Consider the following 22,184-nt stretch of genomic DNA (forward strand, 5'->3'; position numbering starts at 1 on the left):
CAGCATGCTATCTTGAAATCTATACAGACTGATATCTTGCCTTTGCTTTATCTCTCATCTTGGTTGCTGAACACGTTCACTTTTTGCTACCTCCATTTTTAATTCTTATTATTTTCCTCTCACATTTTCTCTTATCTCCTCTGCCTCCCTTTCCTCTGTGTAATTGTGTTCTCCTTGATTTTAATTCTACAGCTGACTTCAATTTATTCCCATGTTGTTAAAGTTGTTGGGGCAGAACTTTGCATCCACCCCATAAATGGAACCGGCTTTAAATAGTAAAACTGTCTTGGCCGCCCCTTAATGGCTTTACTGAGATATATTTCAGCACCTTGCCTGAAACCAGGACTAGGAAATAATCACTTTGCTTCAGCGGAGCAAATGCATTCTCGGAATTCACTGAACTCCCTAATATTCACAAGAAAAAGACCGTGCATATCATCAGATATTACCAGGGGACCTATATGAAAATCACCACCATAATTATTTGAAAATGAGGAAAAAAGTAATTGTAAATATTTCCTTGAAATTGCAGGAACATTTCTGCATATTTCCAAAAAGTCTCATGGAGGTAATAAATGTATGACAATGAAAAAGGGCAACTCTATTGAACAGTGTTCAAATAAACTTCTACTAATCTACTAGATTTTGACTAGATATTTTGAGGATGGGAGTGTACTTCCTGAAGCAGAATGTAGGGTTAAGTCGTCCAAGGACTTTCTGATTTTTATGCCCGTAACCCCAAATTAAGTTTGCAGTGTATGACTGCAACAAATAAGTGACTAAAACGAGAATGAAAACAAATTCATTATATAACCCACTGCGAGTGCAATGCGGTCCGTATTGCTCACATGGACCTCCTTCAGAAAGAACATGCAACTCAGCTGCTTTACAAAACAAAATGATCCACTTTATTATTCATGTCTTCACGACTCACACAAAGACATTCATCTGCAACAAAAAACAGTTCAAATGACAAGAGTTTGGATTTGCCTGGATACAGATTCAGAATATTCTCCCATTATATTGCTGTTAAGACTAGAGATTTAAATGTAGTCGTGGAGTGCCAAGGGAACCTACTCTAAGGGCCTGTGACAGACCAGGACCTTTAATACTGAATAATCAAAGGTTGACATGGCCAGTGTTGTGTGCTTTTGTATGAGTTTATTGTGCATAGCGGATCATTTCTTAGCTCCTATCACTTTACGATGGTATTTCCTACAGACATAATGTAGCTCTGGATATTTAAAGAGGTTTTATGTTTATTCACGGTATATACCCTCTCATGTCCCAGTGCTTAGTCTTGTCCTAAACATACAATTTCACATATATTCTTGGGTGAAGTCTCCCCACCTGCTCCTTAAGCTTTATCATAAAAAATATGACTGTAATTACAAGGGAATCGAGTGATGGATTTTTTTTTTTTCTTTCCCATCACTGCTACATTCGAATCCGGCTTGGCTCATAAGCACTTCAGCAGGAAAAAGTTGCAGAAGGCTCCCCGGGGACAGTCGCACATCTTCCCGATCCGCGCGCCTTTCCTCACAGCGCACTGCTCCCCGACGTCGCACTGAGGGAGGAGGGCGAGGGAGGGTTAAAGGTGGGGATGGGAGGGAGGGGAGGGGGCAAGAGGGGTGATTATCTCATCCAAACCGATCAATACAACCCTGATCACTGCCTCTCATTTACCGTCGGAACTTGTCCAAATTTCTTCTCCCACGAAGGCAGCCGTTTAGCCTGCAGCTTTTCAAGAACTTCCTGGAGCGCACCAAGCTGGCAAGACACGCACACACACACACACACAAAGAAACACGCAAATAATTATGTTTTTAATTTTTAGTCCCAAGACAAATATTTGCGGCGCATGAGTCGGATTTTAAGACAACAACAACAACAAAAAAATGCACGGCATTTGTTTCAAATATTTTGTATTTCACATGGTCCTTTCATGAGATGCGATCATCAGGCGGAAGTTAGGGAAGCGATAAGAAATTGACAATTAGGGGTGACTTTATTTAATACTGGAGGTCAGAGGCAGCACCGTTATTTATATATTTCTCAAAAGAAGAAAACCGGAGCAACCGATCGGAGTTGCGTCGGAGACAGTCGAAGTTGCACCGTTTTGCTTTATTTTACGCGCAAACGTCAAAACTTACCAGCTGCTTCTCGCTGGTCAGGTTCGGACCCTTCGGGTAGAAATCCCGCAAGGCTCTTGCGCTCAGCTCCTCCTCTGACTCCATGTCCATCACTTCGGCTCTGGAGGCGCTGGAAAGGAGCAGCATCAGCGCGCAGAGGAGCGCGCCGCTGTGCAGTCTGGAGCTGGATCCGGAGCTGTGCATGGTCCCGGAACGCGTCTGCGTGTGGCCCTGTCCTCTTCTCAAATAGCCTCCCCAACGCGTACAACACCTTTTTATCCCACTCCTGCCATCTGCTTGCTCCACCTTATCCTTTGATTTTTTTTTTCCTCCCCGTCATGCGTAACAGCTGCCTTGGGTGAGTCATACCGTAAAAGTTGCTGGGCAAAATAAGCCTCGAAAAAGTCAACAATATCGACATGCAGGGGGGGTTGGGTTTGCTCCTAAGGGGAAATAAAGTGATAGATGTTATAAGTAGCAGTATGGATCAGTTTAAAAGTAGCAAAGCTATTTAGATGATAAATTCATTTAAGACACCTGGGTTTTAAGATGAAGGCACTGAGGATTTTGAACTTAATTTTTGAACTTTAAATAAAATTCAATCAGCCTCCAATGGCTTTATTTAGTATTCCATAGATCAGTAGTTCTTCCCAGTGGTGTTGTTACTTTTCCTTTTTACCTCCAGTGGCTCCTATACAGCCTCTCCTGTGTCTCAATATGGTGACTCATTCTGTCCTTTGTGTTGTAAGTGATCAAAAAAAAAAACAAAGAGCTACTGTCAAACTCACCTTCATAGTGATGACTGAAAGAACAAACATGTTTTTTTTAACAGCTGATTTCTTTTGTTACAAATATGAACAGTAAATCTTTTTTTTTTTTTAAGTTTTTCTGACAGATTGATGATGGTAGAAAAGACACAGAGGATGCTAGACAGTGTGGCCTGCATCTTTGTAAAAGCAATAAAAAAACACACCATTAAAACAAAGGAAAAAAATATATGCAGTTAACTTCTTATTTTGTGCTAATTTATGCAAGTAGGAACTGTATGGAGCCGGAAAAACTGCAAACAATTTTTCATAAGACATTTTAAAAAATGAATGCCTTCCAAATGTTCATCCCCTGTGTGGAGGAGTCACCTCTTGCAAAACTGCAGTGCTCAGGAAGCCAAAGATAAATGTTTACACACAATACAAGCAGACAAATTTTCAAGCATTTATTGTGTCTCTGATCCGATTTATGATTATCCCGCTCCGCCGCATTGATCTTGTCTTTCAGGGCTGCCAGTTTCTGGTCCGTCAGCAGAGATGGAGATGGAGGAGCAGGAAACTTTGATTGTGCTCCAGGCTGTATGACTCACATCTCTCCACATTTAATGGCTGCAATGCCAATTTACCGTCTCATTCACAACGACCAGGCAAATTCATACACAACCAGGACTTCATTACTTTTTGTAGTGTGTTCCTGGCTGTTCTCTGCTACTGCCTCTTAGTTCTGAGTAATTTCCCTCTTTGGATTTTATTCTCCATTGTGATTGTTTTGGCCCAACCTCCCCTTTGACTGGATCACACATGAATAACTACTGAGATCAAGAAATTACACAAAGAGTTGGCTGCCTCAACATTCCATCGTAAGACGGGTCTTTGAGACCTCCAAATCACAGACTGCAACATTAAAAATAGGTTCTAAAGCTGAAATATAATGATTGTAATGTAATGTGATGACCAATGAATCAACTTTAAATACAACAATCAGAAATCAGAGGCATAATAAATATTGTCACGGTAAAGCCTTGTGCTAAAGTTAATGTTTTTGTCCAACAAATTACTGAATGCTGCATTTCTTGTGGCCCTAACTAGTGTTTTTGTGCGCATACATGTACATTCATGTCTACACATAAATGTGCAAATGTGTGCATGTATGTGTTTGTCCACTGGCTGAACCCAAACAGTAAGGTTATGGTATTCAAAACAAAAGCAGAGCTCAATGATACCAATACACTTATCATAGAAAGCTCATTGTCTAAGGCATGAAACTGGCACCTTTTAAAATAATTCATGGATACGAAGTCATTATTATTCAGAGAAATGAATTAAAATGAACAGTAAGTTATAAATTCCCTGTTTAAATTGAAAGAAATATTTAGGAAATTCTTCCAGCCACAGGCTATTTCTCCTTGCAATAAATCACTGTCTTGATCTCCTATCAATCTGCACTCTATTACACGCTACACTTTATGAAATTCACATTACAATTCATATTTTAAGTACCTATCCATTTGTTGTACATATATTCTCTACGGGTCTTTCCTTTTGCCTTCCTTTATTGTATAAAAAACTTAATTTGTATAAAAAACTCAATTTTAATTTGATATTTCTTTCTTATTATGTGCAGCGTTTTTTGAAATAACTCACATTTCTATTTTGACATATAGTATGTCCCTTATGCTGTTGTTTCTGTGTCTGTATGTTGTGCTGCTGTTGCTTACTCTTATAATTTCCCAGTTTTGGGATCTATTAAGTTTTAGAATAGTTTATTCTATTCTAATAAAAAGTTAAATGACCTGCTCTTCGGAGGAAGGATATCTGCTGCCAAGCCGATTATCTTAATGATGGAAGAACTTTCTCACCTTTCACCTTGTTTTTGTCTTTTGAGAATACATTTGTGTGACAAGTACAACAAATACGAAAGTAGGTGCACTGTTCTCGCCTTGATTGTAGCAAATGCAAACTGGAAAGACTTTTTGGGACATGAGATTTGTTGAACTCAGTTGATGAATACTCAGGAGGCTTTGGTTCCTCTTCTTGGTTCAAGTCGGATTACAGGTTCAGGGAGGCAAACAGTAACAACTGCGATTTCTGCTCGATGGATATCTGACCACCTTTTGGTAGAAAATAACAAGACCTTCATTGTTGTTGTTTTTTTCTGGTCCTGTAGCCCCAAGCTAAAAGAAATATTATCCCTCCAATTCTGAAAGATTGGTTTGCCTTGTTGTAGGCAAAGAAGAATAGAAATGTTGGCAAGCCTCCTATAACTACATCTGTTGTTACCTCTTTTGAACAGAATACATCACCTGAGCACATCCTGGTGCAGTGGGCTCAAACATCCTTTTTATTATTAATCACTGTATCTAAATAGCTGCTAACTTTTTGCTTTGAAATATAAAGTGGTTCGGCCGCTTCATAGAAGACAAAGCTGTACATTGATTCTGAATGTTATTTGGATTCTAAATCTAAGCTTCCTTTTCTTTTAAGTAAAGTTTGATTTTAAGACAGACCCAAGCTGATATCTGAGGCTAAATGGGACCGTGTAAGCCACAATGTTACATGCGATTTTGTCAAACTAAGGTTGTTACTTATTGAAAAATGTGTTTGGATTCACTAAATAAATGGCTGAAATCCTGGCTCAGGTCATCAGATCAGTGAGACTTCCCGCTAAGATGGAGCAGCTTTTGAACCAACCTTTGTGACTCTATCCAACAGTGTTAAGACCAGATGTCACAAAGCTACTTGAAGATTAAGTGAAGGAATCGCGCCTCTGTAAATGGTAAACACCTCTAGATACTGATAAACTCAGATGTTAATTTTTAGAAATGTAAATCTTTAAACAAAATCTTTCATTCTTGCTGTTTACCATCATCTATTTTTTTTTTCACAAAGCACTTTGTTAAGCTTATGTTGTTTGTAAATTTGAATAGAATTTTGACTTGACTAGAACTCAACTTTTTCTTAATCAGAATTTTTTTATTTATTCAAAATTAAATATATTTAAAATTAATTTCAAAACTTTTTTGCATTCAAAAAACATTTTTAAGCCTTTGTCATCATCGCCATAGTATTGGATTGAAATCTTTTTTACAAATGTGGCCAAAATGTTCCTGTCTCTATCTATATAGTGGCAGAGGTCATTGCCTTTACAGTCATGGGATACAATTGAACACAGCTGTCCATGTACAGTAAACATGTAAATAAAATAATAAAAAAGATACCCAATAGTAAACATTTACACCTAACAGAATAAATAAAAAAAATGAAAGTGCATGTACATCCACCTGAAACTTGCAACAAATTTTGGATGAAGGAGTCCATATCCTGGAAAAAATCCAAATCATGCTGGTTCACATTTTCCCAGATCATGCAGATCTTTATACTGTGGAACCAAAAATATCTAAAGAAACCCACAAAGATTGGGCCACTGCACAGAATGGCTGAGGCAAGCAAATGGCTGGGTAATGTCAGCATTCATCATGGTAACCTGAAGCCCAAAGCTAAACCCTTAAAAACTAACAGCTACAAAAAAATAGTTTCAGTGAAAAAGTTTGGACATCTACATCTAGTTGATGAGCATGAGAGAGGGTTCTGTAATGAAGCATTAGACATTTGTTTACCCTCTTGGCTTATTAGGTATTCTCAGTCGAAGTAGGATCAGTGACCCAGTGACATTGGGTTCAAACTGATTTTCAACGTGAAAACAAAGACGATTATTTGTCATTCGACATCCTGGAGGTAATACATGCGCATTTGAGTTAAAATTCCACTCTCAAAAATACTTGACATAAATCTCAAAGGATACACTTGTTTTAATGTATAATACTTTAGGCATTATCTGCCTTAATCTAATCTAACAAAATAAAAGAACAATCCAAGGTTAATGTTGGCTGGAGATCCTAATTTACAGTGTGATCATCTGAAAAAACATTTCTGAATGAATACAAGACCATTACAAATGTGGAATAAAGTAAAATAGTATACAACTCTATGGAAAAGAAGCTCACTGTGGTTGATTATCTCATCATTCTACTTAATGGTCCAGCGAAACACATCATATAAGACATTGAAAATCATGGTTTTACTGTGCACTGTATGTGGACCTGACTGAGACATATAGGTTCAATCACTTCTCTTTGGATTGTTATTTCTAAAAACCTCAGAGCTGGTAGGAAATATTCATTTGAATCCCTCTGAATCTGCCATCTGGACTTCTGTCCAACTATGTGCCCAATGCTCTGTCTTTGTAATCTCGCTGGATGTGTGAATCACAAAAGTGCTAACCCACTGTTTGTCGAGATGCAGCAGTTGATCTGGTTGGCAAAGGTGAATTTCTCACAACAGGAACAGAAATGAAACAATTGATGTGTTATAAGGGCAGTTGGTTCAAATGTAACCTCAACTGTTGTACTGTTTTTCTGTGGTGTAAGATTCCTATTGATTTTCCTTCCTGATCTGACACACAAAACTCGAATGTCAATTCTCAACGATTTTCTTTCTGGCATCAGGTGCGGATCAATAACTGTTGTTAGTATGTTGTTAGAAGTGGTTTGGAGGATTTTTGAGTTGCAGCCTCGAGGGGCATTGTTCTTTCTGTTTTTTAACAGTGTTGAAAACCCAATAATACAGTGCCAATGTCAGTCATAAGATTCTTACTAGGACTTGCTGTTAGAGAGCCCTAAGTTTTAGCACAACAATTGTTTGTTATACTAGGTGTTCTCTTGGGTGGGGTGGACTTTGCAGAGATTGTATGGTACCCCCGATATGACCCATCATCAATTGTGTGCCCTGACTTCATTGGGCGTTTCGCCCATTTGCTCACAAGCTATAAAGTTATAAAGCTATAAAGCCCCTGCAACCCATCTCTACTGGCCACACCTTCACTTTCCAGCCCCGTCCCTCTGCTTCAGCTGCCACATTGGCGTAAGGCAGCCTCTTCCACTGAAATGCCTCACCAATGGCATCCTCCCATGGGACTGTAAGCTCGACAATGAAGACATGGCGACAGGACTTGGTGATTTCGAATGGGAAGATGAGTCTCTGGTTGAGGTCTACTCACATTTCCCAATCCCGGGCTGCGTTTAGCAGGCCTGAGTCTGAGGGTGCTGGCTTGGTCTGTAATTTGTCCCCTTCCTAGATGAAGGTTGTTATCTGTAGGATGGTAATCTGGCCATTTGGAGGCATGGTGTTGGTGGTTACCCTCCTGTTCTGCAGTTCAGCTGCCAAGCACTTGTTCACTTGGTTGTGATGCCAGGTGTATCTTCAGGCTGGTCTTGCACGCCTTCCAAGATCTGTTTCAGGGTTGCTGGGGCTGCATACCGGGGACAGGGTCTTCTCCATAGCACAGATGTAGGTTGGACGGAGAGGGCAGAACATTATATGCCACCTTAATGATTAAGCTTAACCTGCGAGAGTCCATGCTCCACATCTCACTCCACGTGATTTTCCTCCTCTCCACACCCTCCCACTTCATCCAATTACCTTGCTGGGCTTAGAAGAAGAAGAAGGCACACCTGGCTGCTTCCACCTGGTGGCGCATCTCCTTCTCCACTATGTGCCACCGTTCGGTTGGAGTGGAGTAGCCTTTTGCCATGCGGATGATGTTGCCTCCAAGCCAAGGCCCCATCTGCCATGTTGGACATGCCCCACTACTTCCCAGTACCTGGGGGCAGCCCTTGCCCATTACCTCTGCAGCTGGCTTCCATTTCCTCCCAGTTGCTAGGATTGGAGCAGCACCTTTGACATTTGGGTACCGGGATTTTTTTGAGGATCATCTCCAGCCTTGTTTTGGCACATTTGGACTCCACCAGGCTTGATATTTGTAGGGAGAGGGCTCCATTGCCACACAGGCTTATGCTGGTTAGGCATCTCAGCAGTCCAAGCCACTTCCTCACTTGGGCATTCACCAGTCCCTCCATCCAAGTGGCATGGGACAGAGTGACCTCATAGATGGAACTTGGCCACATGAGGTGAGGTAACAGCCCAAACTGAAAACGCCAGAGCTTCAGCTTCCCAAGGAGAGCAGTGTTTTTAATCCGCTTGAGGCCATTAATGGTATCTTGCCCGAGTTGTTCCACCTGCTTCGAGTCTTTGAGGTCTGCACTAAACTGGCGGCCAAGGCTCTTAATGGGCTTCTCCTGGATTGTTGGTATTGGCTCATTGTTGATGTAAAATCTTTCATTGCTGAGCTTGCTTTTGACAAGTTTGTCCAGCAGACATTTGGTGAATGCGTTTGTCATTGTTATCGTCGTCGTGTCGTCCACGTACGCCTTGATTGGAAGAAGACGCAGCCCGCTCATCACCTGTTCCCCTCCAGCCCCCCATCGAAATGCACGGATGATGAGTTCCACTGCCGTAGTAAATGCCAGTGGAGATATGGTGCAGCCTGCCATTATGCCAATCTCGAGGTGCTGTGCTCACAATTTCATTCCATGTAGGGGGTCTTGTTTCCAGGTGGTGCTCAGGTGGTTCAATTGGCGGCATGTCATCTGGAATATTGGCTGTCACATGCCTTTGATTGTCAGAGTGGGTCTTCCTGAGGTGCTCCTCTAGTTCCCTTATGGGTCCTGGTTTTCTCCTTGATAAAGAGGTCCTTGACAAACCTGTAGGAATCTCTGTAGAAGGTTGTCCTCATTCGCTCTTTCTTCTTATGTTGCTTCCTCAAGCATTCTGCTCTTCGCAGCGTTTCAAGACGCTGCTTGATGTTCTCCTGTAGTGCCTCAAGTCCTCTCCTTTCCCCTTCTGAAGCCCCTTCCATTGTATTTTCAGGCACCTTCTTTCTTTGACAAGTCTTTCAATCTCTTGTTGCCTTCTGGCCTTAGGATGGGCTGATGCTTCTCTTCATGTTCACAGGTCCACGTTCTTCACCCCAAATTTCTCCTCATCTGTAAATGACCTCTCTGATCAATTCTTTCTGCACATCCTTACAGACCTTCTAGGAGATGGACATGATCTGTATTGGTAGTTTCCCACTCTTTTTTCTGGCAGGATTTAGGCCACAAGATTTGAGGCTTTCGCCCGTTCATCTCCTGCTGTCTGTGGCTGGACAGGCTCATGCCTTATGTCTGTTGTTGGATCTGTGCTTGGTTGAGCTTCATCTGGGGTTCTGATGCCCTGCGGACTGTGATGCATGTCCTGCCACCGGGCTTCACTCGACTGATTTGCCCTACCTCTGGGGAAGTAGTGGTAAATGCGGGGCCCCTTGCTTAGCTCTCTCAAGCACTTTCTCTTGCCCTGGTGGATCTTGAGCCCTGTCTTAGATGTTATCTTTTCCCAGCCAAAAATGCAGCTTTGTAGTTTGTGTCCTGCCTGTGTTGTTCCTCCATCAGCTGCCGTGTAGATCCTTTGATTCCCCGTCGTTTCCGTTCCAGTCTGTTACTGTGTGGTCTGTCAGTGAGTCATCTTCTGCCCCTCAGACTCAAGGGGTGTTTTTCCTCTAGGACTTTTCGTTGCAATAATTGGATGAAGCCATTTCACTTGTGAGTGAAAGCCTCCTGCCAAGACGGGTTGCTAGACCCCGTTGGGATCTGTTCCTTCCTGTCAGCAGTCTCTTCGGGCTGTCACCAGGTCTTTCCCAGGTTGTCAGCTGCCCAGCTGCGGTCACAGGTTTTGACACAAGAAGTCAACATTCTTACTAGGACAAGGTGTTAGAGATTCTGACATTTCAGCACAACAATTGTGTGGTGTTCTTTTCTAAAACTGAGCATTCCTGGTTTGATTCCCGCCTCCTTCTAGTGTGTTGAAGTGTTGTCAAGCAAGACAATAACCTCCTAACTGCTCCCCAGGCGCTAATCAACGGCAGCCTACTGCTCACGGTTCATCCATGATGGACTAATTGCAGAGAACAAGGGATACATTATTATTATTATTGTGGTTATTATTGTATTATTATTATTGATGTACATGTACTGATTGTCATTTAAACCTGGAGTATTTCACAGATGTGCTTTGGATTCAATGGCAATTACCAATAAGTTGTATAAAGACTGAGTCCCTTAAATAACAACTTGTGAACCACACAGAAACATAATAGAGGACAAGAGGCTAATATGAAGTTTAGTTTTGATGAAATAAAATGACCTGGTGTCAAGTGCAGGTGTAAACACACTTTATTGTACTTACTCCGAGAACAAGTCTGTTATTAACATTTTTAGCTTAATGGAATACAAGACCATTGTCGAGAGCATGCAAGGGCAATATTCATATACATGCATATATACTGTTTGATTTTGAACATTAGAATTTGTAATTTAATTAAAGAACAGAATGCCTTATATATATCTTTGATGAAAATATCTGGGGTTTGAATTGTTGGAGTGTTCAAAGCAGCTGTGTTTCTCTGAAGGAGAAATTTCAGTGTCAAGTAAGAAGCAGCAAACCCAAATCTCTGGAATGGTGCGAATTTTAAAGATGTTCTTCTCTCAAAGGAGGTTGCCGGTGTTTGAATTATTCTGAAGATTGCCATTTCTTATGCACATCACATCATAATATCTGCCAAATATCAGGTTTTGGGCCACATAGGTCTCTATCTTCACTGTCATCAATCCACTTGGAAACATTAGTGATGATGTAGAGTTGACTATTACTTGTAAATGGGTCTGTTGTTAGAAGAGTATTAAATAGTAAATGTAATATTGCCAATGGATAAGAGGAGCACAGATATTTTTAAGGGAGATGTGTAGCGTAGTAGACGCTTTAAAAAGATGTTGTAAATTATGTTAGCTATTAAGAATGTACGTGCTTGATGCCTAAAACACTTCAGAGTCTATCAAGTCAAAATCCCTTGTGCAGAGGAATTCTTTACCCTCTTGCTTCCTACACAGAAGTAGCAATGAAGCTCATTACTGTCAAATGATTTATCTACATTTCCGTTTTGCAGGAAGTTGTATCTCTATTTGATGGGTCAGAATGAATGATTATTGCTTTATGGCAGTCTGAGTGCTTCAGATATATGTAGTTTTTCCATGCAAATTTATATGAATTATCTGATCTCTTAAATTCAGTGGGGCATGAAAAACACAAGTTTCTTTACAGTCGCTCCCTTTTCATTTCCCTCACATCTTATTGAAAAGAGGTCTTCAAGGCCCTAAACAGTGACTGCCCTTGCAGCATCTCAAGTTCCAGAGATCTTTACAATCTTGCAAGCATAGAAATGGTTAAAAAAAAACACATAAAACCAATAGACATTATTCTACTTCACTTTATTAACATACTGAAATGTTGACATACATTTATTAATGTATGTCAACATTTCTTTTTAAATAGCTTGCTGTCTCATTTCTGTTTGTTAATTTTGCTGTTTTCTGTTACTTACTAAAAAGTGTTTTTGAAATGGTAAAATATATAAGCCAGAATTACTTTTGATTGTCTTTTTTTCAAATGTTTTAAACTTTGTCTTTAATTGTGATGCATTTCATAGAGCCAAAGTGTCCGAAGAAACTGGTCAATATTTTACAAAATTCCACAATTTAGAATAGAATGGAAAAGAAAAGAAAATTAGTTTAATCATCCCACAGTGGGGAATAATATTACATATGTATATATATATATATATATATATGTGTGTGTGTGTGTGTGTGTGTGTGTGTGTGTGTGTGTGTGTGTGTGTGTGTGTGTGTGTACATAATATACATCCTCCTTTCTTTCCTTAAAACGAGTTCAGGTATTCTGTCTGACAGATTATCTGTGCGCTTCAGCTCCAAGCACTCCCAGCAATACAATTTGCAGTGCACCTCGGAGCCTTTGAGCCAGGGGTACCGGTCATATTTCGTGGCTTGAAATAGTCGGACAAATCCTTTTCCTGGTTGTGACAGGTTCGCTAGCTTAGGAGTTGCCCGACTTTTCTTTACTATGTCCAACTTTTCTTCACAACTCCTTTGGAGTTCCCTGCACTCCAAACGACCTGATTCTCCTCAACAGGTCCAGTCTGCCCTGACCTTCCCTGTAGAGAGCATCAATGTTGTGAGACCAGTTCAGTTTATTGTTCAAGTGAACACCGAGATACTTATACGAGAACAATCTCTCAATGTCCATCCCCTGAATGTTCACCGGTGTCGGGTTGTGTCTGTTCCTGCGGAAATCAGCCACCAGCTCCTTCATTTTTTCTGTGTTTAGGAGGAGGCAGTTTCGCAGGCACCAGTGCACAAAGTCCTGTATCAGCTCCTTGTATTCTCTGTCATCATCGTCTTTGGTAAGTCCGACGATGGCAGCCATCAGAGAACTTCTGCAGGTGGAGGTTGTCCGTTCTGTGCATGAAGTCCGCAGTGTACAGGGTGAACAGGAAAGTGGGTGTCAGTTTACCACCATAGCCACAGTGCTGTTTAAGCATGGTGATGGTGAAAGTGTAAAAGGCGGGCTCCTGAAGTCCACTGTCATCACCACTGTTTCGAGCAGTCACTGTAAACCTCTCTAGCTACATTTGCTTCATATGTAAGACATTTCTTTTGTTGAGGTGTGTGATACAGAACAGAAGATAATGCATTATCTAGAAACCCGTTGGTGCAAATTGCACATTATATCTGTAAAGATTCACGGTTAAGGACAGGACAGTCCTGAGGTGCATCATGGCCAGCCTTTCAAAGTACTCAATTACAATGCCTGATGACAATAGTCATTTTGGCATTGTGCAGAGGATGTATTTGGTTCTATCAGTCTGATTTTTGGGCAAACCTGTAAGTAATGTGAATAACAGTTGGCCCAAAAAATCAAAGTGTGTGTTGATGGAAGTTTCCAAAAAGTTGTCAAGAACTTAACATACAGTGTCAGGCTGGATGGAGTTGGGTTAGACAGAGCAGTGAGTTGCATGACATTGAGACTGGGGCTCACCTATGGCCAGTGAAGAGTGAAAGTTATTGTCCTATGAAATTTGGCAATGAGCAATGATCAGTCCAGTGACAATGAAGTGACATCAAGCAGGTCCATGATACTGTATATATTTTCCACATGGATGCTAAAGGGAGAAGCTATATGGTGGGCGTTCTTCCTGCTACATCAGTTGCAGACACGCTTTAACTGCTTGTGGTGAGACGGGAGCTGAGAGGGTCTTAGTTCCAACTTATGTCCAGAATTTTTTGAAGGGAAAGCCAAGAACAAGGAGATCACTGGCAGCACAGTGATGCCTCGGTGTCGAGAAGTCTTGATGGCCTCTAACTGGCACACAAATAGGACAGGGAGCTGTGGGAACAGGTTTGTGCTGAACACAAAACAGTTGTGTTGAGAAGTCTTTGTCGTCCGTGAACTAAATATAATGAGATCTTAGCCTCCAGCTCAATGATTGTATCAGGTAGGTGGGCATAGCTGACACAGCCAGATGGGGAGGTCAGAGGAGGGTAGCTGAAAGTTGGCTTAAAGTGCTGAATAATCAGAGACTTTCTCGACAGGACACTGGATCTTCTAAACAAGCCAGTATGACAGTAATGCAATGACCTTACCTATTTCAACATTATATAGAAATTATGCATTTTCTTTTTATGGTTACCAATGGTTACCGGCAGCCATGCCAGAGGACAGAATTAACATTCCATGCAAGACCAACAAAGAATTTGTGTTTTCTTTTTTTTATGCTTTTTATCCACAATTCTAACAAGCTAAAAAAAACCAAGATAATGGACAAGTGTCTGGACGGTTCCATAGAAAATGACAACACCCCAGACTACAAGGGGTGTGGGTGGGATTTTAGGGGGGCTTACATGGAAAGAAAGACTCGCTGGAAAGAGAATGAAGTTAGACAGAAACATTGATCTTCAAGATAAGAGGCTAGAAGAACAAAAGAGACACCAAACCACTTTCTACTATTTATAATCCCTAATCTTTTATCCACCTCTTCTTTAAGGTCCTTCATTTGATGTACAATACCATTTTAACCAACCACATCAGGTAAGAGCGCAGACTTTGCAAACAGACCCTTAATACCTATTATGGTAATGATTGAAACCATCAGTTAATTGTTGTGAGATTGGGGCTGAGCAGGTCCCGTCTCTGTCTGACCACTTTTCAGCAAGTGCAGATTTTTTGTAACATATGCTCTTGTTATTTTGTTTACAAGTGTAGAAAAGTACAAGCTTTACATTTTTTTTCTATTGTTTATGGTTTCCTTTTTTCTACAGATAAATGCATGCAAAGGCTTCCGCCATATTAATTCATGAAGTAATTGGATTAAAATGTCTGTAAATATTCAAATAACATGTTTATGTGCTGTATCACTTCTCATACTTAGAGAATATATGTGGAGCGGTGTGTCGTAATTGCTGGTCTTTGGTTTATGATTTTGGGACGTTCTGATCATAAATTGCATTCCCTCTCCCTTTCTGTCTTCTTTATCCTCAATTCTTGGGACAGATACTACATTTTTAATAACCTAGAAACTTTATCTAAGCAATGAGTTCATAGTTTGGATCAGAGTTATAAGTACTTCCTTGTCTGATCTTGTAAGCACGATAACTGCATGTGTTTCAGCAAGACACCAGACAGGGATGTCTTCTGCTATTGCTGCTATTTACTCCCACATTGAAACAACTTGCATTTGTTCTGGGACAGAAGTACACTACAATAATGAATACCACTGCAGGATATGACCACAAAGTACATTTCTATGCAGACAAAGCGATTCTATTTATATTGGAACCCTTATCAAGTCTGACAGAATAAAAAATTTCCTCACTAAGCTTGAAACATATGTAGTCAGGATGTTAAAATGAGCATAAGTGAACCTTATTCTATTAAAGCCCTGTTATCAATTGAAAAACAATCCATGTTAAACCCTACCTCCAATTAAATATCAGCTATCTTTGGATTGCGTGAGGAAACCGGACACTGGAAAGTAGTAATCACTGTGCCACTGTGCCGCTGATACATAACCAGATTTGGACCAAGACAAATAAATAACAGGCGATAAAATGTGCAAATAAATTACTCTTCCTTTATATGTTTTCAACATACATTATCAATAAGTCAAAATCTGTAATGGTTAGGAGAAAAAAAAAAAAAGCAAAGATTAAGGAGGACTTTGACCATACTAATAGGTTAGCGTAAGCAAGCACCTACAACAGTATGTATATTTTCAACCATTCCTGAACTGTATGGATTCTGGCCCAACATTTTAACACCTTCTCCAGAATATTTCGAAAAGCAGTTGAGGTTCTTTCAGAATATTCAGTACACCATCAACTGCAGCCAACAGAAAACAGCGTAAATCCTGTGAGTTGGCTCACCCCAGTGACTATTCTCTTGTATGAGTCTCCTTCAGCTTTGAGTCAGTTTCAACAATCCACTATCAGATCCAAGATATGTGAATACGATGAAATGTGATATATGAATCATAAAGAGAAAAGGCTGCTTTTAACACCTTTCCCAATCCACCTCCCCTTCTGACTGCCACTCTCCTCACTTGAGACATGTCGGCCTCATGTTTCATTGAGAAAGTCTGCCATCCCTGAGCAGCTTTCTGAGCTGTACAAGGACGTTCTGTGACCCCAAGCTGACATGACCTCCCTCATTTCATTTTACCTGCCGACTTATGAGGAAGCGTCCAAGCTTTTGTTGGATTCTCACCCTATTTCTTGGCCAATGAGCCCTATCCGATCTCCCTATCCGATGTTCTCCCGAACATTTCTCTGGCAATCAACACAGCACTCACCCAAATCATCAGCTGTCCTCTAACATAGTATGTAACATTATTTTACATTACAGTAATTTGGGAGACGCTTTTATCCAAAGCGACTTTCAAAGAGTGCAATTCAGTCACCGAAGATCCAAAGTACCAGCAGTCGCAAGTCAGATGTGACCACTCTACCAAATGGCCACCTCAGAACCATATACATATATACATTCATTTCTTTGTTTTTTTTTTTTTTTTTCCGGGGGGGGTTAGGGGCTAAGTGCGATTAGTGGAGTATTGCTTGGTGACGAGGTATGTTTTCAGCTCATGACGAAAGATGGGCAGCAACCCCACTGTTCTGACCTGACCTATGTTGTTTCCCACCACATTTATGGATGCTCAGCGAGGCCATTTGCAAAACAAAAGTCTAGATCCGAACTAACTGTTGAGTGTAGGAAGGTAGGTGAGGGTTGGTATTGGGATGTTTTCTCAGGGTTTATACAATAGGTAGATTATTTTGTTGGCATAAACCATCTTACATGGTACAATCATTGGTTAACATGGTTTTCCATAGCTCTGTGGCACAGTGGTTTTCTCATCTGCTTCACAGTGGGAAGGATCTGGTTCATTTCCCATTCTGTGTGGAGTTTGCAAGTTCTCCTTGCGTCTGTGTAGGTTGTCCAGTTCACTCCCACAGTCTGAAAACATGCAGAAGTTTAATTGGAAAAATAGGAAAATTGGCCAGATATATGAAAGACAGAGCGAGTGGTTGTTTGTCACAATATGTGGCCCTGAGATCAACTGGCGACTGGTCCAGGGCGTGCCGCACAGCTTGCCCAATAATACCCAGAAGACACTCCAGCATCCCTGCGATCATTGAGCATAGGATAAGCAGTAGATAATGAATAGATGGATGGTTTCCCATACCTCTTCTTTACTGATAATTAACAGCTTTTCCATCTTTCCTGGCAGATGTCCCTGACACTCTAGCTCTGGTTTCCTCATTCCTTGCCATTTTCACTGCACCGATGAAAGAACAAGATAAGTAAGACAGAGCCTGTCATCCAAAAAGTCTGTTGATAAAACAAGATATTTGAAAAAAATGTCTTATTGTGTGCAAAAAGTCTACCTGGAAACTCACATTTGATGAGTAACTAACGTCCTCGTCTGTAGTGTCTCCCCTGGTACACCCTATCCACCTGAGTAGGCAGCAAAACTGCTATTACAGTCTCTTATGATATAAGTCGTTCATTACTGCAACTCCTCACAGGTCTCTATTTGTACATTCAATTTCTGCAAAGATTCTTTTGTAGCAATGCAAGTGACTTTTAACCTAAGAGCACATCACTCCCACTGCACCATGCACTTTATTTTAAAGACTTTATTTCAAAACATCAACTGAAACTGTTCCAACCAACCAATTGATTTCTCTTATTCAGAATGACATTTATGACAACTTATATCACACAACGGGGACATAAGACACCACTATGACTCTTCCCTTCTTTAACTCTCTGGTGATGTAATGGGTCTGACAGCAGTTTGATTTGTCGAGTTCTTCCCAGTCTTTCAGGGAAGACAGCCATCTGCACATAATCGAACACGAGGGAGCTCAAGTTATTTTTGTTGAATATTTTAGAATCAACAAAGAGATGTGGCTTGACAACCAAAAATGCCAAATTTGAAAGTTTAATGTCCATAATGAGTAAATGTGCTGACAGGAAGCTGTGGATGCAAGAGGGCTGTATATTTATTTCTTAATTGAATAACAATTTAAGGACGTGATGCAATTCAGATCAATTCAAAATATAATTCAGTTAATATCTATTTGTCCATTGTATTTCAGTCGAAAAGCAATTGACTGACACACTTTTCTGAGTGTGTCCTTAAGTTTCAAATTAATTCGTCTTGTTAAAAGTGACAATTAATGATGAATTCTTCTTTTCAGGACCTTTTACTGGCTATTTGATCCAAAGGCTTCTAATCAAGGTGCATGTGCTTTTGTGAGCCATTTAGTGAATTCATTGTTTGGAAGCTTCTTATATGTTAACACCAAAGCATCAGCTAATTTCTTGCTCAGTCACCAATTAAAACCGCATATGTTGTTTTTGTTCAATGCTTGTGTTATATTTTAATATCAGCTTTTGCAGCAGCCTGTTTGTTTTCAGCCCCAGCATTGTGATGTAGTTATTTTCTCAGGACTGGTATTCACTGAACCCACACAGAATCATGTGTTTTTCATTTATGGGAAAACTAAAAAACAAACAAACAAACAAACAAAAACTAAACACAAGAATAAGACATTTTCATGAAAACTGGAATTTGTGGGGGAGGCAGAATGACCGCAGGGTCTGTTCAAGGATTACAGTCTATTTTTTTGTTTTTGATTTTCATGAACAACGTCTGGTTATATAACATTGGGCTCTCTCGCAACATCATATCGGTTCACCCCAGAAGCAAAAACTATTGTTGTGTCTTTTAGAATACGTTTGAAATATAGTATCTTGCTTTTGGTAAAGTGGAAGTTTTATGGCAAGAGAAAGATAGAACATGTGGGGCCAAAAGGAAATGAGAGAGCAGACTAACAGCAAGAGAACCTCTGTTCAGTGAGGAAGAGAGCTCAGTTGTAATTACACATAACAATATGACTGTCACTGAATGGACTTGGTGGAAAACAGCATCATCTCAAATGGAGACTTGTGGGGGGGAATGGAAATAAGAAGATCAGATAATCCCACAACAACTCCAATCTTCAAAATCACTGCACACAAACAAAACCAGCCTTTCCTGTTTGGCCATCATTAGGGTCGAGTGTCAATTCTGGCAGTGAGTCATCTCTAATTGCTTCATCTCAAGTCTATTCTTAATGAAAAACTTGATCAATGAGCATCATTAGTGTAGATTCAGCCAGTGAAATGCATTTTTTAAAAACTCAACCAATCTTTGGCTTATTTCAGCAGTGACTGTCATTTCTAATTCCGTGACAGAGTGAGTCATGGAGGTGGAAGAATTGCCTTCCTCACCTTACTGATACTGTATGCCCGTACAAGCTCATTAACTGCAACTATATGGTAACCTTATCTGGCATTCTGCACCCAAGTCACAGCAATAGTTTTGAATAAATAAATAAATCACTCATTTAGTCCCTCTAGATATATTTCAAGAAAAATACATCCAGTTTTTTTATTTACTTTGTGACTAAAGTCTTTCTTTTCATTGTTGTTTTTAATGGTTAAACCATATTATTTGAAACACAGAAACTTCTGTCTGGCCAACCATAAAAGAGAAAAATGAATAATGACATCAGTAAAAGATATTGTAATGTTATAAAAAAAATGTGTTTTCCCCCACCAGATATGTACATTTACAGTATATATAAATGAAGATGACATGAGGAATACCACCCCAACCTGTCCTTTCATTTGTTATAGTATAATATACCTAAACATCACTTTTCTGATGCCACACAGTTTGTTTCTAATCAGCAGAACTCTACAATTGAATTCAAACACTGGCAGACGGCATTTGTGACTACCACAAATGTCCTCTAGATACACATTTATAAGTCCGAGCTTATCCTTGTTGGTATGCACAAGAATTTCTTCCTTCCTTAGCTATCTTATCTCATTTATCTGAGAAACAATACAAATCCACTCACACAACAATCACACTCTGGAAAATTACATGTCTTCATTTCACCCTGTTTGGAACCCAGAAAACTTCATTCTCACCTTTTGATAATCAATCTTGACATGAGTTACAGCATTTTGAAAACCCATCTCAAAGACTTTTTCATGATGCAATGTCATTGTAGCAGTGTGTTTCTTTTTATCAGTTTGTTATAAACGTAGATCATTGTGCAGAGGAGAAAATTACCTGAAGTTGGTATGGTCAGCAGACCACAGATAATACATTTCAACTGTACATTGAAGCTAATGCCAACAGATAGTCTAACAACAGCTTCTGGAGGAAGATCTGGTCACCTCTGCACTTCTTGTGGGTGTTTATACCCTATTATTATAACATAAGGGGGAAAGCTAAGCAAACCTGCACTGCAAACAACGAAAGTTGTCTACACTTTACCCATACTGGATGCGATACAGTATATATCTAAAAGCAGATGTCAGCAGAGTCTGTCTCAAATGCAGCTCACATATTTTGTGAGTTCAACTCTGTAGCTCCCATTTGTCATTTAATGATTGCAACATGGGTAAGTGTGGTGAAATAAACTCAGGAATTTCAAGGTGTTGTTTAAGGTAACCCTTTGGACAAGGATGTAATAACACAGAGTATGAAAAAAGAACTTGGGATTGACAAGTTAAAAAGTTAGCAATCTGGCACAAGTGATTCTTGTATTGATTGTGCTTTCAGCATTGATGATTAAAATCAGAGCATCTTCAAGATACTTCCAGAAGTCAATCAGGAGGAAATGCAAGTTTAACAAGGTGTGTTTACCACAGCAGGGGCCCCTTTGTCTGTTCACAACTTGGTTGTACTTATCTGGCTAAATGTACTGTTTAAGTGACGGCTGGCAACCTCTACATTTTCTGCATCAGTGACATTGAATAGTAACAACACCCTCACAATGACTAAACAATGCCCCTTAGCATAACTGCTACAATATAGAGCATGAAATATATATTCGATTTTAAATTTCATGACATGCTGAAACACTTTTTTCCTTACTTTTTGTTTTGCGGTTTAAGCCAGCACTGAAAGAGCCCCCTGGCAAAATGTATGCGCTCAAGCACGTGCCAACTGGCTCCTGTCAGAATGAATTGGTTCACTTAATATGTCACATCTTCCTTTCTTTACATTCAACCTCTTTTGAAATCTGCTGGTTTATTTGACACTATCTGCATCATTAACATATAAGAGGGAAAGCATCTGTTTCAAATCTGTGTGGGTGGAGGAGATGATTAATGCAGAAACATTTTACACCATTAAATCATAAAGCTAAGCCCCTTAAAGGCTGCCCAGTACAGTCAAGCCACAAGGCATTTTGAGCGTGGGCTGCAAAAGACTGTCATGTTGCTGAGTATTTCGAGCATATTAAAGGGATGAAGAAGCAGCTTTGATCTTCCTTCAGCAGGATTAATATTAACTTTTCTGAACTGAAATAAATGAATATTAAAGAAAATTAAAAATGAATAGGAAAAATAGATGATTTAAAGAAAAAAATAGCTATATATAAGGTGCTTTGTTTCCCTTCCCATTTAAACAACCTAGGACAGAGATGCACTGAGTGAACTGAGGGTGTAAATAACATACACTTGGACAAGTTGGACAAGTATTCTGTCAGCCCAGAATCTCCCAGACGCAGTCTCATGCGTCATTGTGAGGTAATTAAGGGTTGTTGGTTCAGGACCTTTCCGAATACAGGGCTTATATTTATGCTTAAATAATGTGCAGTGTTCTCCGTTCTGTAATTGCAGTGCAGGGAAGCAGTCCAGTGACACTTTTTGCAACAGTGAGGTGAATATCTCAAATTCTCTTTTTCCTTTGCATGCATGTATTGCTTTTTGTCACATGCAAAGATAAAAGAATCCTCTATGAAAAAAATACAATGCAAGATATGCACCGATAGATTTATGCTTATACCACATATATTGCACAGTTGCAGACCTCAACTACTTGCAAGTGAAAAAAAAAAAAAAAAAAGCATTATCTGCATACTAAGACAAGATGATAAAT

At 39.9% G+C, this 22,184-nt stretch overlaps 1 protein-coding gene across 1 annotated transcript; it reads right to left on the bottom strand.

The window, feature by feature from the left end:
• Nucleotides 1-882: 882 nt before the first annotated feature.
• Nucleotides 883-2,399, bottom strand: cart3 (cocaine- and amphetamine-regulated transcript 3). The gene is made up of 3 exons (XM_086139702.1): nt 2,154-2,399; nt 1,687-1,770; nt 883-1,567 (listed from the first exon to the last, which is right to left on the bottom strand). Exons 1-3 carry the CDS (start codon nt 2,334-2,336, stop codon nt 1,460-1,462), a joined length of 375 nt encoding a protein of 124 aa, XP_085995828.1. The 5' UTR covers nt 2,337-2,399; the 3' UTR covers nt 883-1,459.
• Between the last annotated feature and the right edge of the window lie 19,785 nt (nt 2,400-22,184).

This window comes from Fistularia commersonii, chromosome 3, assembly GCF_037954325.1.
Source record: "Fistularia commersonii isolate RoL2024-O1a breed Wild chromosome 3, RoL_Fcom_v1.0, whole genome shotgun sequence".
Lineage (NCBI taxonomy): Eukaryota > Metazoa > Chordata > Actinopteri > Syngnathiformes > Fistulariidae > Fistularia > Fistularia commersonii.

Bases quoted from the DNA above. Each gene is read 5' to 3' on its own strand.
- cart3 (XM_086139702.1), bottom strand. From the start codon at position 2,336: ATGCACAGCTCCGGATCCAGCTCCAGACTGCACAGCGGCGCGCTCCTC. The intron at 1,771-2,153 runs GTAAGTTTTGAC...GTGTCTTGCCAG, and splicing joins TGACCAGCGAGAAGCAGCTG to CTTGGTGCGCTCCAGGAAGT. The intron at 1,568-1,686 runs GTAAATGAGAGG...CTCCTCCCTCAG, and splicing joins AATTTGGACAAGTTCCGACG to TGCGACGTCGGGGAGCAGTG.